Raw genomic sequence first — 18685 nt, 5'->3', positions numbered from 1 at the left:
GGCTGTGTCAGAAGTGGACAGCTAAGAGAAGTAAAGGTCAGTGTCCAATGCTTTTCTTTTTCTGAGCTGGAAATTGGATAAGTGCTTTAAGAAGAGGCGACCAAATGAGACAGCGTCAATTATTTTTTTCTAATTCAGATCTTTTGAAATTACGTTTCTTTCCCCCAACGTCTATTATAAGAGAGGGGGAAATGTGAAATTGATAAACGATATTTTTCTTTTTCTTGTAAGAACCCAAAAGTCCCATTTACAGTGAACCGGTTTCTGAACTCTGACGGATAAATTACTCTTCATCCTTTTTTTTTTTTTTTTTTAGTTAATGTGCTAAAAGTGTTGCCACGTCATTTAGCTACTTTAAATTAGAGGCTGAACATGTCGACAGATGTGGCGCGTTCAGGGACCTGAAGACTCCCCTGTTTGAGTTGTCTCTGGCTTTTTTTCTCCTCCTCATTCCTTTCCTCTCAAAACAAGGAAACGTGAAGTGGCTCTGTTGTTACAAAAGGACAACAACAATCTGGTTTAAATCCGCTCATGCTCACACACTCGCACACACACACACACGCGCGCGCATGCAGATGGAGAGAGGGTGAGAAAAAAGGGAGGGAGAGGGAGAATTTGGCTGATTAAACCTTTATGAAGAAATCAAAGGAAAGCAAAACAGAAGTCAATAAAAAAAAACCTACATAATTAATAAATGATGTGGAGAGATTTGCATTGGTTTCCGGAACTGTTTTGATTTTTGGAAGAAAAGTGCGTCAAGAAATTAACAGTTTAACTTTTAAAACTTATAGCACAGTAAAATGTCTGAAATATGAATGTTAATTTATTGATTTTGTTTATTGGGTAATTTTACTCAAACGTGTATTTTAGAATATATCATCCTGATAAACGCAAATTAAACTATGATGCCGCTTTAACAAGTAGCTTACAGAAGTTTTGAAAACATTCAATGAAGAAGTACAAAGAATAAATCCAAGTTGGAGGAAGAGAGGTTTTTTAGTAAATTAGTCACAATGAATAGAATAAACGCACCAGCAGCCCGTGATACCAAATACTAATTCCTCTGCGGAGAAGCATTTTCCCCCTTTAATTACGATTTAATCTATTCAAAGTTAGTTCCTTCTTCTGACGGGTTTACTTCCCCCTGTGTCGGACAGCTGTAAAATCGTGTAGACAGGTTGTCATACAACAATCAAAGCCTTCGGTGAATGGACTCTAATGCTTGAACATTTAACATACAATAAGTCCAAACACGGAGGGAGAGGGAGAGAGAGGGATGGAGAGAGAGAGAGGGAGGGAGGAAGAGAGAGAGAGAGAGTCGGTGAGAGAGAGAGAGAGAGAGGCCACAGCCAATGTGCTCACTCTATATTCACATTATCCACATTGCTCCAAACGAGGAGGAGCTTGCAGGCTCAAGTAGGGGATGCCAATCAAAGCATCAACTTCAAATTGTATCTGAGAGATCAGCCTGGAGACCTCAGGGCCAGGCGCGTCAGTCGGAGCGCAATTGTTGATCAGATCACATCCAGCGGACTTTGCGCGAGAAAAAGAGAGGAAGCCGAGATTTAAGAGCGGGTTGTTTTGACTGCACACCACTGTATGTCTGTAGTAGCTGCGACTTTGGCTTAAACACTTTCCCTTTACTCCTCCGGGTTCCTTTTTTCTTTTTTCCTCCCTCTCGCACACTTTTTTTCTTACGCACAGTTTGTCGGACGATACAGCTGTGCGACAATTCGGCGGTGGAGATGTCTTTCCCCCAGCTTGGCTACCCGCAGTACTTAAGTGCCTCCCAGGCGGTGTACGGGAGCGAGAGACCGGGAGTGCTTACGCCGTCGTCCCGGGGAGGGAGCTCTGAAATCGGGGGAAGTCCGTCCGCCACCGCAGCGGCGGTCACGTCGGTGTTGGGCATGTACGCCAACCCATACGCACACAACTACAGCGCCTTCTTACCTTACACCAGCGCGGACTTGGCTCTTTTTTCACAAATGGTAAGGACATATTTTTATTTTTTATTTTTTTTCCTGCCCCAGTTTAAGGACCTGGCGATTGTTTATGCTTGAGGCTGTATTAGGCAATCGAAGCAGAACAGAATTAAGACTTTGAAAATACATTTTGCTCTGACAGATTTTTCTTGTCGATTATTGAATTTTAGTTCAGGTGCATGTTCGATTTTTGACAGTGCAATGGCTTGTTTGCCTCGTGTAAAAAAGTTTGACCAGGCGACAAACAAAAGAGAAAGAGGGAAAAAAAATAGGCTGAGGCTTCAGATAATATTTTAGCACATAAAAAAGGGATGTAAACCAAAGATATACGTCACAGCACCCAGAGAGTTATTATCTCATATTGGTGAAACCATCGATTACGAAGTTGAAATACATTTCACAGAAGAAGAAAAAAAAACCTGCTGCAGATCAGCGTTGCAGCATACACCGTGAAAAGAGAAAGTTTTTTGCTCAGTCTGGTGCCCTGGCAGATTATTTTATCACATCCTTAGAAATAATCTCTCCCGAAGAACAAAAGCTTCTGCTGTAAACGTGCCTTTAGATTTACAGGTGCACGCTTTGTTTTGACCGTGCTCCCAGGATTTATTGTGTTGTTGAATTCCACGTGGATTTTATTTTTTACTCTGCCAGATGACGAATTATACACATTTATTGGGCGAAAATAGACTTCGGTGATAATAATTAACTTGCAGTGTGTTAATGTGTTGGCTAATATGTGCGTCAGGCCCATTGGCAGTGACTGCTACCCTAAAGCTTCAAAACAAGAGCTATTATCCGAAATCCAAGCGCGTGCGCTGCAGGAATTGGTCGATATGTGTGAGTTATTGTGTTCAAAGACAAGGGAGGGGGGTTAAATTCAGCACTGGGTTTTTTTTTTTTTTATATAAATGTGGTGTTCTGTAAAAAGTTAGGCTTTCAGACTGCTCTGGCAGAGTGGAGGAGTGTGGAGAGTTTGGCTAAAGTAGGGCCATTTGCGTGTGATCAGTGTGTTCAAAATAATTCAAGAGACTTCCTCCGGTGCTGTTGACTTTTATCAGGCTGACATGTATGAAAAATGTTTGGAAAGAAAAGGTCTCTGTCTTTGGATGAATATTTGTGCTGGTGCAGGTGTTGCAGGCCTCTCATGTGGCTGCAAGTTGAGAAGCTTATTTGTGGAAAGCTCAGAGTCAGGTGCAGCTGTAACTCTGGGATTATTACAGTAAATAGAGGCCATTTGACTTGTTAGGATCAGATATGTATAAAGGCTGTTCTGCATTTGAGTTACCCTGAAAAATATTTTAATCGTAGTTTTCATTTGAGATGACACAAGTAAAAGTGGTCCGGGTGTAAATAACACATTGTCCTTAATTTTCAAGGGATCTCAATATGAGCTGAAGGACAGTCCTGGTGTCCATCCTGCCAGCTTCGCAGCCCACACCTCTCCGGCCTTCTACCCCTACGGCCAGTTTCAGTACGGGGACCCGGCCAGGCCCAAGAACGCCACCCGGGAGAGCACCAGCACCCTGAAAGCCTGGCTGAACGAGCACAGGAAGAACCCGTACCCGACCAAGGGGGAGAAGATCATGCTGGCCATCATCACCAAGATGACACTGACGCAGGTTTCCACCTGGTTCGCCAACGCCAGGAGGAGGCTCAAGAAGGAGAACAAGGTGACCTGGGGGAGCAGGAGCAAAGAGGACGGGGAGGACGGTAACTTGTTCGGCAGTGGAGATGAAGCCGAAAAAAACGAAGACGAGGAGGAGATTGATTTAGAGAGCATAGACATAGACAAAATCGACGACAACGACGGGGATCAAAGCAACGAGGATGATGACGATAAATCAACGGAAGGGAGCAGGGACCACAGGGGCGGTGTCGGTGCTGGGGGAGAGTTGGACAGCTTGGAGAAAAGACGGGCCTTCGCCCTGCAGGCCCACGAGGCCTTTGACAAATCTAAGAGCACAATTTCAGTTCACCCAGGGAGTAAGGAGAACTCGGACGGCAACAACAACAATACCACAAGAGTTTTGTCGCCGGACAGATCCGGGAGCTTTCCTCTCCCGTCTAACAATAAGCCTAAAATCTGGTCTTTAGCAGAGACCGCCACTAGTCCTGATAGTTCATCTCAGAAACCCACGTCCCCTTGTGGCCCAGCGGCCACCACTCACCCGTCAGCCCCCCACCACCAGATCCAGACCCACCCGGCCTTCCTCCCCAGTCACGGACTGTACACTTGCCAGATTGGAAAGTTCCACAACTGGACAAATGGGGCTTTCCTGGGCCAGAACTCCCTGCTGAATGTGAGGTCGTTTCTGGGAGTAAACCAGCACCATCACCACCACCACAGCCACCACTTGCCGGGCCAGCAGCAGCAGCAGCAGCAGCCGACATCAGTGGTGGTGTCTCCGGTAGCAGCTGCAGCAGCGCTCAGCAATGACAGCAAGGCCCCACCAGAGACCCACAGTCCCAAGCACATAGGTAGGATTACGGTCTGTAGGCGTGCGCGCGCACAAATAGCACATGGCAGCGATAAGCACGTTATTTTTGAATGAAACACATGTGTGTGTGTGTGTGTGTGTGTTTTTTAAATGCTGCAACTAATGTCTGTTTCTTATATATTTATACAATTATCATAACAAAGCTCTGTGCACACGCAGAGGCTTGATATACACACTTAAATCCAATCTTCATATACGAGCTGCACAACAACACTGAGTTCTTTTTAGTCAGACATGTTCTTATTTGTGAGTTTGCATATACTTATTTGTGAGTTTAAAAAAAATAAAGGCCTGTATACTTTACCCAGCATGCCAGTGCTGATAAGTGCTTTCGCTCATTTCCTTTTCAGACCATGAAAACGGTGTAAGGTCTGATTCACCTCCAACACAGACCCTGAAGTCTTCTTTTCGTCCCATCCATGACAGGTGAGACTAACGATTTTAAAAGTTTGCCTTTGTTGTTTGTTGGAAACACGTTGCTAAAAGAACATTCAAATTTAGATTATTAAATTCAAATGATTATTGAGTGATTCAAAATACAAACTGAGACAAATGCTTTCTCCAGCTATATTTTGTATCAGCAGTGATTAAAATAGCTTAAGTAAAATCAAGTATGCAGACGAACTTTAGAAAATACCCTGCATTTTAAATAATTAATTATACGAATAAAAACATATGGAGGGAAAACCCCAGGCTTTTTTTTTTTTTTTTTTACGAATTCCAGTGTAAAAGCTTAATGTTTATGTCTTCCAGTTTTACATTTTTATTTTCAATGTATTTAAAAAATAAAATAAAAATAATACCACTGCAAAATAAAATAAACAAAGATAAATAAAACACAGTTTGCTTTGCGGGTGACAGGGGTCTTGACTCTCATCCCACACCCCCTTTAATTCCTCCCCTCTGGGGAGAGAGTGGCTACTTATCAAGTCACCGAGTAAAACGGGCTCTGTCTGGGCTGTGTGCTTTCCCTAAAGACCCATGGGAGACCCCGGAGCTCTGGGGAGCGCTCTTACCGAAAGAGGGGGGGAGAAAAAAAAGTTTTCCTCCGTTTCAAGTATTACAAAACAACCCCTCTCTCCTAATGCAACAGTCCTTTAGGAAAAAAAAAAAACAGACGCTTGAGTGAATTAGAATTGTTGATAATCATGAACTAACATTTTATTTTTGCACATAGAAATATATTTTCTAGCTGTAACATTACCCCACTATTATTATTATTATTATTATTATTGAGAGTGAAAAATTGGAGTGTGGCACTGCAGTCTGTTTTAAATCAAAACTGTTCAGCCATTCAGCCAGACCCTTGAGATGCATATTGAAACCCGTTGTCCAAACACGGCGGGGGTATTCATCCACCTTTCTGTATTCTTTATCCAGATCCTCTCTGCCTTCCAGCGCCAGGAGTCCACAAGACGCCACGCAACGGGTCCTCACTGCTCTCTCCTCGGCTTGATCAAGACTTTTTTTCGTGCTTGAACAATAAAAAAAGAAAAGACAAATAGAAAAAAAGACTTTACACTCCCCACAAAGGACAATGAGAAATAATAATGCAGCGTAGCATTCAGTCGGTACAGAACAAATGGCGTAATTTGGTAATATCCTGTGGATGGATGGATTACTTCCTCTATTGTTGTGTAGCATATAATCGCGCCTATAATGTTACTCTCTCTCTCCACTTTGCCCAGGCCGGCTGGGACACTTTGGTAGGCTTTTTACTTTATTATTATTATAATAATTATTATTATTTTTGTCTCTCTCTTGTGTTTTTTGGTGTCCTTCCTTTAATGTAAATACCAAGTGATTTAAATTTGTAAATAGGAAGCGTTGAAGGAATTTGTCCAGATCGTATATTTTGCCTAATAAACAAAATGAAATTATAGAGAAAACCAAGAGTATCCTCAGCCTATTTTGCTTTTACATGGATATTATTATTATAAATATTATTATTGTTATTATTGAAGAAAACGAAGGTCTGTCCATTTTATTCCAAGAATGGTGGGAATGGGAACAATATATATACATACACACACACACATATATATATATATATATATATATATATATATATATATATATATATATATATATATATATATATATATATATATATATATATATATATATATATATATATATATATATATATATATATTGGCAGTCTGCAGCCAGGCTTAATTTTATTCAAGTTTGGGGGGGAAACAGCGTGGATGCATTGAGGTGCTAATAAGTGTCCAGATGGTTGCTGGTGACAGAAAATGGACAGGAGCAGCTGGGAAGGTCATTAAGTAATAATATGGGAACGCCCAGTCCAAACAAAATCAAATGGTTAAAATCTAATCTGTCAGATAGAGAAGTCGATTCGAAGATAAATTATTAATTTTTTTTTCTTTTTTTTTTTTTCTTTGGAGGTGGGAGGCTGACACTGTCGGTCCTGTGAAGCAGGGTCAGTGTTTTGGGGTCCTGTCTGTTACGAGGTGATTATGATCTTATAAAAGAAGCTTCTTTTGCGCCTCAATGGGTGACCAAAACCAAATATTGATTTACCACGACAGCTTAATGGGGTTTAAACAAAACAAGGCAAAGTGCAATAATTAGTTATAGTGCGAGATGGTGTGGGCATTTGTTCTGCAGAACCCCGAACTTTACAGAGAAAGTAAAAAAAAAAAAAATCTTTACAATCTCTAGTAAAGAGTGACTCAGATTGTATACCTTCACCAGGTGCCTAGTAGTTTATTATCAGGTTGTTATCTGGTAAAAACAATTACTCACCTGATTCTTTTAAGGTCTGATCTTAAGTAAACCTCAGTAAAATCTTAGAAAAATACGCAGTTTGACTTGGAGCACTTCTGTAGATGACCGTAAAGCTGCGAAGTGAGCTTTTCCAGGGGTGAATGATTTCAGTGGCCTAAACCTGTGGAGCGACTTCTGCACATCTGTTTTGCAATATCACAGCGACCTCTATAGGCGAGGAACAGACCGCCTCGAACTGGAACAGCCTCCGCCTTCCGAACAGCTTTAAATCACATGAAAAATACTTGTGCTCCAACTGTATCATCGCCACACGATGCAGCTTAAACCCATTGCACTTGCATTGTGTCACATTTTGGAGGAATACAAAGACCCGAAGAAGAAAAAAACTTTTTTATTCATGGGAATATTATGACACTATGCAAGTTCACATGAAATACATGGTTATTTTTTTCATTATGGGCCAAAATCATCTTTCATTCCTAAAAAAAAGAAAAAGAGTAAAAAAGTATCTGGAACAAATCTGTTTGGAAGTGAAATACTATCACCTCTCCACAGGGCATAGCTTTCAAATTAAGTCATTAGGCCTACATTAATTGCACAAGTCGAAAGTTACAGCAACGTGCAAAAGAGCAGCAATGATTTTCTTTTCTTTAAAAAAAAAATATTGGTAAATGTTGACTAGATCATATCTGTGTGTGTGTGTGTGTGTGTGTGTGTGTGTGTGTGTGTGTGTGTGTGTGTGTGTGTGTGTGTGTGTGTGTGTGTGTGTGTGTGTGTGTGTGTGTGTGTGTGTGTGTGTGTGTGTTGGGGGTTGTCTGTGCGCATAAATCTGTGTCACTTAAATGTGGTCACTCGCTAAACAGTCACGCAGTGGAGGAGTGTGTTGAAAAATTAACAGAGGTTACAGAGGATTTGTTGACCGGCGCGAGGTCACTCCGCTTAACACTTTACCCACAACATAAATAGCTCATAATGTGCAAACAGGCTTCTCTTAGTTCAAACAGAGCGATAAGAAAATCATAATACATTTACTGAAATAGTCCAGTGTGTGTGTGTGTGTGTTTCAATAGTTAACAGTCACTTCTTTTATTTGCCTTCTTTTCTCTTGATTTGTTGTGGCGCTGCTGGTCCAGATTATTATTACAGTAGGTTATTGGTGCGGTGATAAATCGGGCTCCAGACCCAGTCATCGGTTGGGTCGGAATTAGAAATATATTAAGCCACGTGAAGCCTGAGCTGACTTTTGTCAATTTTACTAACACGCGCTTTGGCAATGATGATTGTAATATCGGGGGCCGGAAAAGGCAGGTGTGTGTAGGCTACATTTCATATTCCCCTCCCTCCCTCCGCGCTCCATTTGCACATGACATCCTCTCATGAGCTGGCTTTTGGGGCTAAAATTAAATAACCTCTCGGTGTCCCATTTATTTCTTTTGTACTGGAACAGCGTGAGGTTAGCGCAAAGGCGTTAGCTGCAGGCCATAATATTGTGTTTCCATAATATATACAAAATTATTCATTTAGTAAGTGGATGTACAGTGGATTGTCTAATGGGTAATGAGCGGAGTTGCAGCTGATAATTAGGCTGTCACTTCCAGCCATTTCTTCCCCGCATGCCCTGGGCCACGATGCAGGGGAGGGAAAGAAAATAAAGACCATGAAATTAAAAAAGAAGAGCAGATAAATGAATTAAATGTAAATATACAGCTAAAGAATAATGCTCTGTGGGATTACAGAGGTAAATACATAATATTATCAGATTTTAAAACATTGCAGCTATTGTTAGAAGCAGTAAACAATGCTTATATTATGGTAATTGCCCTATAATGGTCATAGTGATAAGATAATTACAATTCAAAGTAACTGCATGCATTACATCATAAATCCATTTACTCATTACCAGGACACAATTAGGTTGCTTTTGCTGTTTTTAAAGAAATAAAAACAACTCATCAAAACTATTCCCAGAAACCTTTGAAAAGCCATAGAGGAGGTGCTGCTGTTTTCATCTGAGGACTAAAAACCTACTCGGGAGATATGTAAATTGTGGCTCATGCAAAGACAATAAGTTGTTGACCCTAAAACAATTTAGCATTCTGTCACAGGCTGTGGCCCCCCCTCCCATAATACCACAGTCTTTTGTCGGCGAGCAAGTACCATCTCCCCCTGCAACTGAGACGTGTCACACTGTGGCAATCCATTCATTTTAGTGGTGAATTGTGCCTTGTGACAGTTTGTGTGTGTGTGTGTATGCGTGCATGTGCGTGTGTGGCAGGGAGAAGTGAGGGGTGGAGAGGAGACTGCATGGGGAGGAAGGTTTATCACTGTCTTGTCTTTTTTGGCAGAAGCAGGCTATTCTTACTACAGACTCGACCCCTTGTAGTCCAACAACACAAATGTCTTTGCCTCTTCCTATCCCTTCACCCTCCTCTTCCAACCCCTGCTCCCCTTCAACATCTCTCCGTTGTCTTTTTCTCAAAGATGCCCACCCATATCTGCGCCCCTCTAATCCATTTATCTAGTTTCATGAGAGCAGCGCTGGTCGAACACTCACAAAAGCGATCCCGGGCCCCGACCCTGGCCCCAGCTTGCGGGGGAAACACACAACAACAAGCAACAACAAGTCACTGGAGCCCATAGCAGCACCAGCCGCAGCGGGGCCACCATCGAACCCTGCTACACCATGTTCAGCTGACTACTCTGCTCCTGCTCCTTGTTTCAGCTACACAATGGCAGTGAAAGGGACGGATGCCTTGGTCACGGACTTTTCATTCCAGGAGCGATAGGCTGCTGTAAGACACGATTCTTGCTGCAGGAAGAGGTTAGAGAATTCGGTTGGAAAAGGGAAAACGGAGGGAGGGTGCTTCTCGGCACAGCTACACTCAAACACAAATAGCAACAAGGAACTGGTACTTGCCTGACAACTGGCTGGCTGACTGACTCGCTGCCGGTTCAGCAGCAACTCACGACAACTCAACAACCCATACAGACCCCTGCTGCCACAAAAACCTGGCCTGGCTCATAGATATACTACAAATAAACACGGTCTCTCGCTCATGTTTGCCTGGTTTTCTTTCATTTGGCCACTCAAAGCGACATTCTTATGTTTTGATCGGGCAAGAAAGAGAGAAAGAGATAACAAAGCAAGGCAGGGAGAGCAGTCGAGTAAAGTTTTCTCTGTCTCAGTTGAACATTCTTTCTGACTCTGAGTGAAGAACACAGAAAAGCTCTCTCACTCCTCTGCTATGAGGACAATATGCTTATTTGGATCCGAGTCAAAGCGCTGTGCCAGATATTGGGGCACTAATTAGCTGGCCTAATCTAGAAATATTATCCTCAAATCCGATATATCCTAGTTGAAATGGTCTATTTTGAGAGACCTCGGCTGAACATGGAGGTTCATTATTATCTTCTTGTTTGCTACATGTTTGTTGATCAAAGTTATTTTCGTGTGTCTGTTGTTGTTTAAAGGGCATTGACAGGGTCCAATATACACATATAACCGTGCATGTTCAGACACACAAACACACACTTGTACTCAAGTTATGCTTCAGCTCCATTAATGACTCCACAAACCAATTAAAGCTGGTCTTTCTTGAGTTCTCCTGAAGTATCCATACATAGCAGCTCTACCAGAACAGAACTATATTTAGGGGAGAATGCCTTGTGACCCCCCACCCCCTCCCACCCCTCTTATACACTCCCCCACCCACACTCACTCTCTCTCTTTCACACACACACACACAAGCATGTACCAATGGAGGATGAACACACGAGCGCTCGTACGCGTGCACACATTCCTGGTACAGTCTGTTAGAGGATCAGAAATATTTTGCCTTAATTATCCTTCAGTATGGATCATGTTCTTCAGAGGGGACTAGTAATGATGGGGGTATTTATAGTCATTCATTCTCTCCCTGTAATTATACACTCCTCAAAATTGGGGTTTTTACATTTGGCATGTGCTTGAAAACGTAAATTAGACAGACAGCACTGTTGTTGAGATCTCTTTGAAGTGAATCCCCTCCCCAAACACAATTTGATGGAAAGTTTCATTCTCTGCAATTGTACTTCTGTTCGTTAGCGAGGAGTTTGTTTCACAGCGCCAGTCGAGCCACGTTCCTTCAGTGTATTATTTCACTTGACATCATAGTTGCGGCAGTGATTTCTTTGCAGAAAAAGAAAATATTCTATAGCTACATATCGGACTGCAATCTGCAGTGTATTGTTGTTTTTATCTCCTTGAAAATTAGAATAATATAAGAAGTGTATCAATGTTTACATTTCAGCACTCTGCCAAGCCATCCCTAAGCACAGGTATCAGTGGCTTAGGTGACACTTATTAGGAGACAGTTGTGTGTGTGTGCGTGAGCATGTTTTCAGTAATAAAATGCAGGTTGACATGGTAGAGAAGCCAAGGGCCTCGTGCCCCCTTTTCCTCCCTGCACAAATATTTCCACAGCGACAGATAATAAAGTCTGATTTTCCTGTCTGCTTTTCTGATGTGATGCCATTGTGGTTTGGGCTAATTCCAGGGGGCTGTACAAAGGGAAGCGTGGCCATCTGAAGTGTCATACTGCAGCTGTGGCTGAAGCACAGGAATTTCCATTTAGTAGAGGATGCTTCTCTCTCTCTCTCTCTCCCTCTCTCCCTCACTCTCTCTGAACACTCGCAGCACATGTGCAGCGCAGAAGGTGATATCGAATGCAACTCACCGTCTTCGGCCCCGCTCATGAGAACCCTCTCTGTCCAACTCTCCCGTTCTACCCCTGTCTCCCTCACTTTTGCTCTTCCCACTTCGCTGAAAGCTGTCTACTTACTGAGTGTGAATGTGTATTTGCTGCAGCTGTGCATTTGAAGAATTCAAACAAAGATATTCATTATAATAAGCCACATTCAGGATGCTCCTGAAAACTGTTCATTGCAGATTGTTTTTGTTTTGTTTTGTTTTTTCCATTTTCTTTTTTCATTTTTCATTTTTTTTTAAATCAATGCATACGGCATGGAGTAAAAAAGTAGCATTAAATAACTTTATTTTAAAAGCCTAATTTAAAAAGATTATTACAATATATTCCATTATTTACTTTCATAATTATTAATTAATTAGTTAAGATTTTTAATAGCTGTAATGAGCAAACTGCTGAGTCAGTGTTATCCTGAATATTATAATACAAGGTCTTGCCTGTAATGTCAGGGATATAATTTGTTTTCATTTTGGTTTGTGTCAGAACAGCACCTTACTAGAGTACAACAAAAATAAGAGTTACCATTACCACTTTGGTTGGAAAAACACAAGATCTGATTACATTGGGATTGGTGACATATAATTAGCTGTGAAGGTGCTTTATTAAAAGCCAATCCCACAAATATCTATAACAGATGTTTAATAGCGTAAACCCAAATTAGCATCGTCAATCAAAACTTGCTCAGACCAGGTTAGTGATACCAACACAACCTCTGACTGCCAGTTATCAATAATTTCTACTAAAGGGAAACATAAGATGTATTACACCCTCCATCCCCTCGCCCGAAGCAGACAATTACAATGTCAAAAGTTGTCACATAGAGTACAGCAGCCAGTACATCCAATGCCGGGTCACCTGCCAAAGCTGAAACAGAAGAAGAGCAGAACAAGAACACAATGTGTTGGAACTATCACTTCACGCACACGCAAACCTGAACTAAGCAGAGCAGGCCGGTCAACAGCTCGACTAGCTCACACTGATACCTTTCCCCTCTGCCTGAACCACAGGGTCTGTCTTCACGCCTGCTGTTCCTTTGCACAGCACCCAGTGTAATGCTAGCTGGCACACGCAGAGGATGCTGGGAGTTTCAACAGTAGCTAGCTATGTCAAATATTAACTGCAGAGCTATCCACCCTCACAGGCACTGGGGTGGTGATAATATATGTCATGCAAATGATGTGGGAAAAGACAAGTTATAGTTTGGTTAAACATTCTGCAGGCCATTTTTTTCTGTGAATCATTTATAAAGTAAGTCTGCACAGATTCCTAAATTTTAAGGGCGACAACATTTATTCAAATCAACATGGAGCATAAACTGTAGCAACTAATGTCCCACAAATATTTTTATGATTTTTGACCAGTTCTTAAAACTTAAGTAATAGATTCGTCCAGTACATAAAGGCAAGTTCAAAATGTGCCTTTGTGGCCGCAAGAGAAGGAGTGACAATTCAAATAAAGAAAATAGCCTTTAATGAAAAACATAATTATGGTACAAAAATTGTTGGTTGAGTGCTGACAAAAATATCTGTCTACATGGCCTTAAGATCTTGCATGTGTGTGACAGCCTTTAGATGTGAACATTTGTTTCATCACTTTTTATTGAATCACATTGAATCGTGTCTTTTAACTGCTGGGCTGATGTATTCAAAGAGCAGCCTGCACAAAGGACCTGTGGCCATACGTGACCTCACAATGAAGAGTATCTATCTTATTGTGTGGCGTTGTAGCCATGATACCAATTGTCTCAGCCGCTGACATGCCATGCATGTTATCCCTGCCGTCAAACTAATGTTCCTCCACGTGCACCAGTTTTCTGCACCAGAAGGCTCACTCTCCATACTACTAGATGTCCTGAGATCGCCATAAACTATTACTGAGACAGAAAAAGTTCTGGTCAGGCATACAATATGTATGAGCTCTGTTATTGAGACCATGTGAATCATATGAACAAAGCATTTTTTCATGCCAAATCATGTTCACTTCAAAGTTTAAAAATACACATCCACATCTTGAGGAAATGCCATCACGTTTTCTCTGTGATCTGTCTGGGCACATCTGTGGCCAATACTGTCTAGCATGTGGTCAGCTCAGTTTCTGCAGCTTTATCTCTGCTTTAGTCAGCAGGAACAATGGCAGTGGACCTATAGGCTTCCAGTGCACACATGCACAGAGAAATGCGCTCATTTTGATGTATGCATACACTGGATTATGCACGTGTTTGGACATCAGTGTTTACTTGCATGTGCAGTCTGCTTGCTGCGGTGCTCACACAAACTCATATCTTGCTGTCCATATCTTTCTTGTGGCGCAAAAGTGTTGAATTTAGTGCTCTGCCATGCAAAATAAAATAAAAGGCTTTGACCCCCTGGAAATGAGTGGCAACAAAAATCCCCGTCAAATGAAAATAATTAACAGTGAATGAACAAGTTGTGTCTCAGATTATTGCACTTGGCAACTTGTGATATTGTAAAGTAATAATCGGCATTTTTATCTAGACCAATACTAAAAAAGTAAGACTTCTGCGTTGGTGTAATCTGTACATTGGCCAATTGATATATATATATATATATATATATATATATATATATATATATATATATATATATATATATATATATATGCCTGTTTTTAAAATTTCATAAGCCTGTCAATCCTCGCACAGCTTGTGTGTCTTTCCATCACAGCAAATTGCAGCGTGAGCTGCTGGGCCTCTGTGCAGGAAAAAAATAAATAAACTGTATATGGTGCCTCGCCTTTTAACTAAGATTAGTACAGTTCTGATGCACTGCAGCCTTTAAAATATGTATCAAAGCTGTTCAAATGCCAGCAGTTGGTATGTGGCAGGCAGGGGTGGCAGTGGCTTGGACGATTGGAGTTATCCCAACTTCCAAGTCCTCAGCAGGCTACCCCCTGCCTGTTGTTGGCTTGCCCACCATCGCAATCACTGGTTCTTCACATGAAAAAAAAGGAGGATGAGTGCAGTCAAGATGGGGAAGAGAGATGGATAGATAGAGGGACAGAGAGAGGGATGAAGGCAGGAAGCATGGTAGCTCTATCTCCTCTCTGAGCAAGGTCTGCCCCTTGATTGCCCGGCCTACTTGCTCACTCTCCCTCCCTCCTTCTCTCACTCTCTGTCTCTCTTTCCTTGGGAAAGCACTTGCTGCGAAAATCTTTATGAACTCCTGGGCCTGTCGGCGATGCTGGGGCTGCTTAAAAACCCGCCAGTTTAACAGCTGTGTGTATGGGCTCGGCCCCGGATAAAGCACTTGGAAGTGGCAGGGCTTACACCATAGGGTGAGTCTTTATGAGGGGCCCTCCTGTGTGGCGGCCGCTGCTGTGGCTGTTAATTGGCACACTCTGAAGAGCTGTATATCTGCCCTTCATAATCCAGACACAGGCAGAGGCAGCAGGGAAAACCAAACGTTTATCCAGCGCTCAGGCCCCAAGCTCACTCTCTGCCCTCTCGATACTTCACCATTTATTTGTATGGTATATGGCCACATGTGGAGGCTTGACCAAATGCACCCTTCCCCTAAAAACATTTTAAAAAAAAACAACCTTTTTTCCCCTTCAGTATTGACATCTTCATAACAAAAGAAATATTGCAAGCCCGCTGACTGACTGTAAACATGCACTCAGAATATGACCAGTAATAAAAATACTACCAACCACATCCATACACACATGGTTACACACACACACACACACACACACACACACACACACACACACACACACACACATACAGTATTCTAAGCCCCACAGGAACCCTGGCCTCGCGTTAAGCAGCTTCGCCCTGGTGCACCATGGGAGGAAAATAAACACACTGGTCCAGCGAAAAAACCCCAGGATACCATTTCCTCCTCAGCTGTGTTTTCTCTAGTGCATATGTGCGTGTGTGTGTGGGTGGGTGTTAGTCAGTTAGTGTTGGTGTGTTACCTGGTGCTGGCATTAGCAGTATTTACCAAGTCCTGCAGTGAGATCAAACAGTTCTTATGTCACAATAATTAGCATTCAGGCTTTTTTTTCACTGTAACACTTTGTGAGATTTATCAAAGGCACCTTTCATTTGCCCCTGACAAAATGATGCTCTTCACGTATTGTAGTACTAGGCCTTAATTTCTCCAAAGACTTAAGAACAACTGGTTATAATGGAGTCGTGACTTTACGTGACATACCCAGAGATACTCTGTTTTCAATGAAAAGGACTCAGCCTTCACATTTTCCAAAGTCAAATCCAAATCAGCTGTATCTGACCATCACCCGGTTTTAGCTTTAGCTCAGGGATGAGATTTTAAAACTACCCATGCTCTGAAAATCACTGATCCCAGAAAGATAAAGCAGAGTCTAATTTATCTAAAACATATGATGAGAAGCAGTCAGATGTGTTGTTTGCTTCTTTGTTTTAACATTAAACAATTTGTCAGTGCTGGACAGCATTTTTCTATAAAAAATATACAAAAGCAAAATGACATTTCACCTGTTTGTGACAGAAGCAGGTTATAAAAAAAACAGCTTGAACACAATGAAACTAAAGGCGTGGAGCAGTAAGACTTAAGCTTAGGGTTATATTTGGCCAGCAGAAATAATTATGGTTAACCATAACCCGAAGTTTTTGTTATGGTTAAATAAGAAAAACTTTTGCTAAAAATGCTAACTTACCGTAAAAGACATCTTTGTATGAGCTGAGACTAAATCCCAGTTCTGTGAAGTTGAAAACAGATGTAGATGCCTCCCCACCACCCAAACCACAGAACCCTTACTATCCAATGCATTCTTTCATTGTCAAAGTGTTTCTACTTCTGTTCCCTTTACTTTCTTACACAGCTTGTGCTGTTCCCTTGCATGCATGTGCAATTAAACGCTTAACTGTACAATAAACTCAAATTTATTTCACAACTTTTGGTGGACAGGGCCACACTCAGATTATATAACGTCAGGACGCCCAACTCTCTGAGAGAGTCATTTCAGATCACCATCTTTTACAGCACTATCTGCTTATTGCACACAGTGCAGTGATGCCAGGAGTCATTCTGTTTGAGTACATGTCACTTTTTTTTCAAATGGGAAATGTATCAATTTAGAGTGAAAGACTTAACATCATTGCACTTGTGTATTTCTTCTGGAAGTGACATCAGTGCTGAGTCAGACCATTACGTCAGTCTGGCATTAAACTTAACTCGACAAGTACCTCAGGTAATGGTGTTGGTCTTGAATAAAAGCCGCACAGGATCAGTTTGAAAGAAATATATATCAATAATGTTGATATTCCTCCTCTCACTAAATAGCCTGCATCACAGTGGTGGATCTTTGGGGCCATTTGGAACAAACTAAAGCAGTGATGAGAGATAAGACAGAAGATGAGCCACAAAACCTGCTCATGAACCTATGCACTCAGCAGATTTCACTCATATGACAAATTGATTTACTCCAGCTACATCCCATTCCACCCAGTGCTGCACATGATGCACACATGAAAGGCCTACTAAAATTCAGCCATCAGCACATACCAGGGGGTGACATGTATGACTCGAGACAGCTGATACGATGAGTGGCTTCACAAAAACAGAAAGGACATGTTGAGGGCGAAGACTGAGGAGAAGAAAGCTTGACGCAGAAACAAAGCAGCGTTCGATTATAGAGACGGAAGAAAACGATGAAATAATCAGAGGACAAGAGAGAAGGGGAAAAAAGAAAGGCTGGGGAAAAGCAGAAGTGTGATAGTGGGAGAGGACAGGAGAGGAAGGAATGACAGGAGCTTTAGAGTGGATGAACATCACATAAGGTTGCCAGATGAGCTTCAGCTTAACCACAGTCCTCAAAACGGAGACAAACATACGCCAGTGTCTCCTGTATGCCTTCCACGAACGCCCTTAAATGATTGTAAACATTAGTTCTCAAGAAAAGGGAGGGTTCCCTGGGGCCACTTCTGTGCACTGCATCACACTACCTCAGCAGTGGTGCTAGATAATCACCAACAGATTATGTTTGGTTAGTACAGACATTTCTGAGGACTGATTTCACTGCTGATCGTGAAGCCAGTGACTAGAGTAGCTTTGGCAAACAGCGACAAATGCTGTTGTTGCAATCATGGAACACACTACAGTGCTAACAGTCAAGTTTTTACACTTGTGGCTTCACAAGAGCTGAGTCCAGTCATTCCTCAGTTATAATGGAAGGCATCCAGAATTATTAACAGTGATGAACATTTACACCCTGAAAAAGGGGCCATGAGGTCAGAATTCATGAGTATATTTTGAAAACAAATACTGATATATAGAGCAATGTTTTGCCCATGGGAGAAGTTCAGACTGCTTCCCTCATATTAGATGACAAAAATATTATATGAATAAATTTGTATTATTCTCAGCGTTCTCAAAACAGAAGTATTGTGTGTACTTAACACAAAGGATATTGATTACTTTGAAGAAAACTGATGAACAAGGTCTCACTTGCCAGTAACATTTTTTCTGCAAAATTGCAAAATTGGAAGAGAAAAAAAAATCTGCAGAAATATTAACTAGCTCACATAAAATGAATAGGAATAAAGTGTGAATGGGAATTTGAAAAGAAAAGATAAATGTTTAGGAACCCTCCACATCTTTCATTTTTCCCAGCACATTCTCGACTCCCATCCAGTGCCTAGGTGTTTATGTCTTTTACGTTATTGTGGCCCTGAGGTTAGGTTTCTTGAAGAACTCCACAT

General features: G+C 41.6%; 1 protein-coding gene across 1 annotated transcript; it reads left to right on the top strand.

Annotated features, from left to right (window-relative positions):
- Positions 1 to 1745: 1745 nt before the first annotated feature.
- Positions 1746 to 5936, top strand: irx1a (iroquois homeobox 1a; the record flags this gene model as incomplete). The annotated part of the gene is made up of 4 exons (XM_083990521.1): positions 1746 to 1988; positions 3359 to 4460; positions 4831 to 4906; positions 5879 to 5936. The coding sequence occupies 4 exons, from the start codon at positions 1746 to 1748 to the stop codon at positions 5934 to 5936; spliced, it is 1479 nt and encodes a 492-aa protein (XP_083846647.1).
- Positions 5937 to 18685: the final 12749 nt, after the last annotated feature.

Source organism: Trachurus trachurus (genome assembly GCF_905171665.1).
Source record: "Trachurus trachurus genome assembly, chromosome: 16".
NCBI lineage: Eukaryota > Metazoa > Chordata > Actinopteri > Carangiformes > Carangidae > Trachurus > Trachurus trachurus.
The sequence above is the reverse complement of the archived record's forward strand: the minus strand, read 5'-3'. Positions and strand labels throughout refer to the sequence as shown.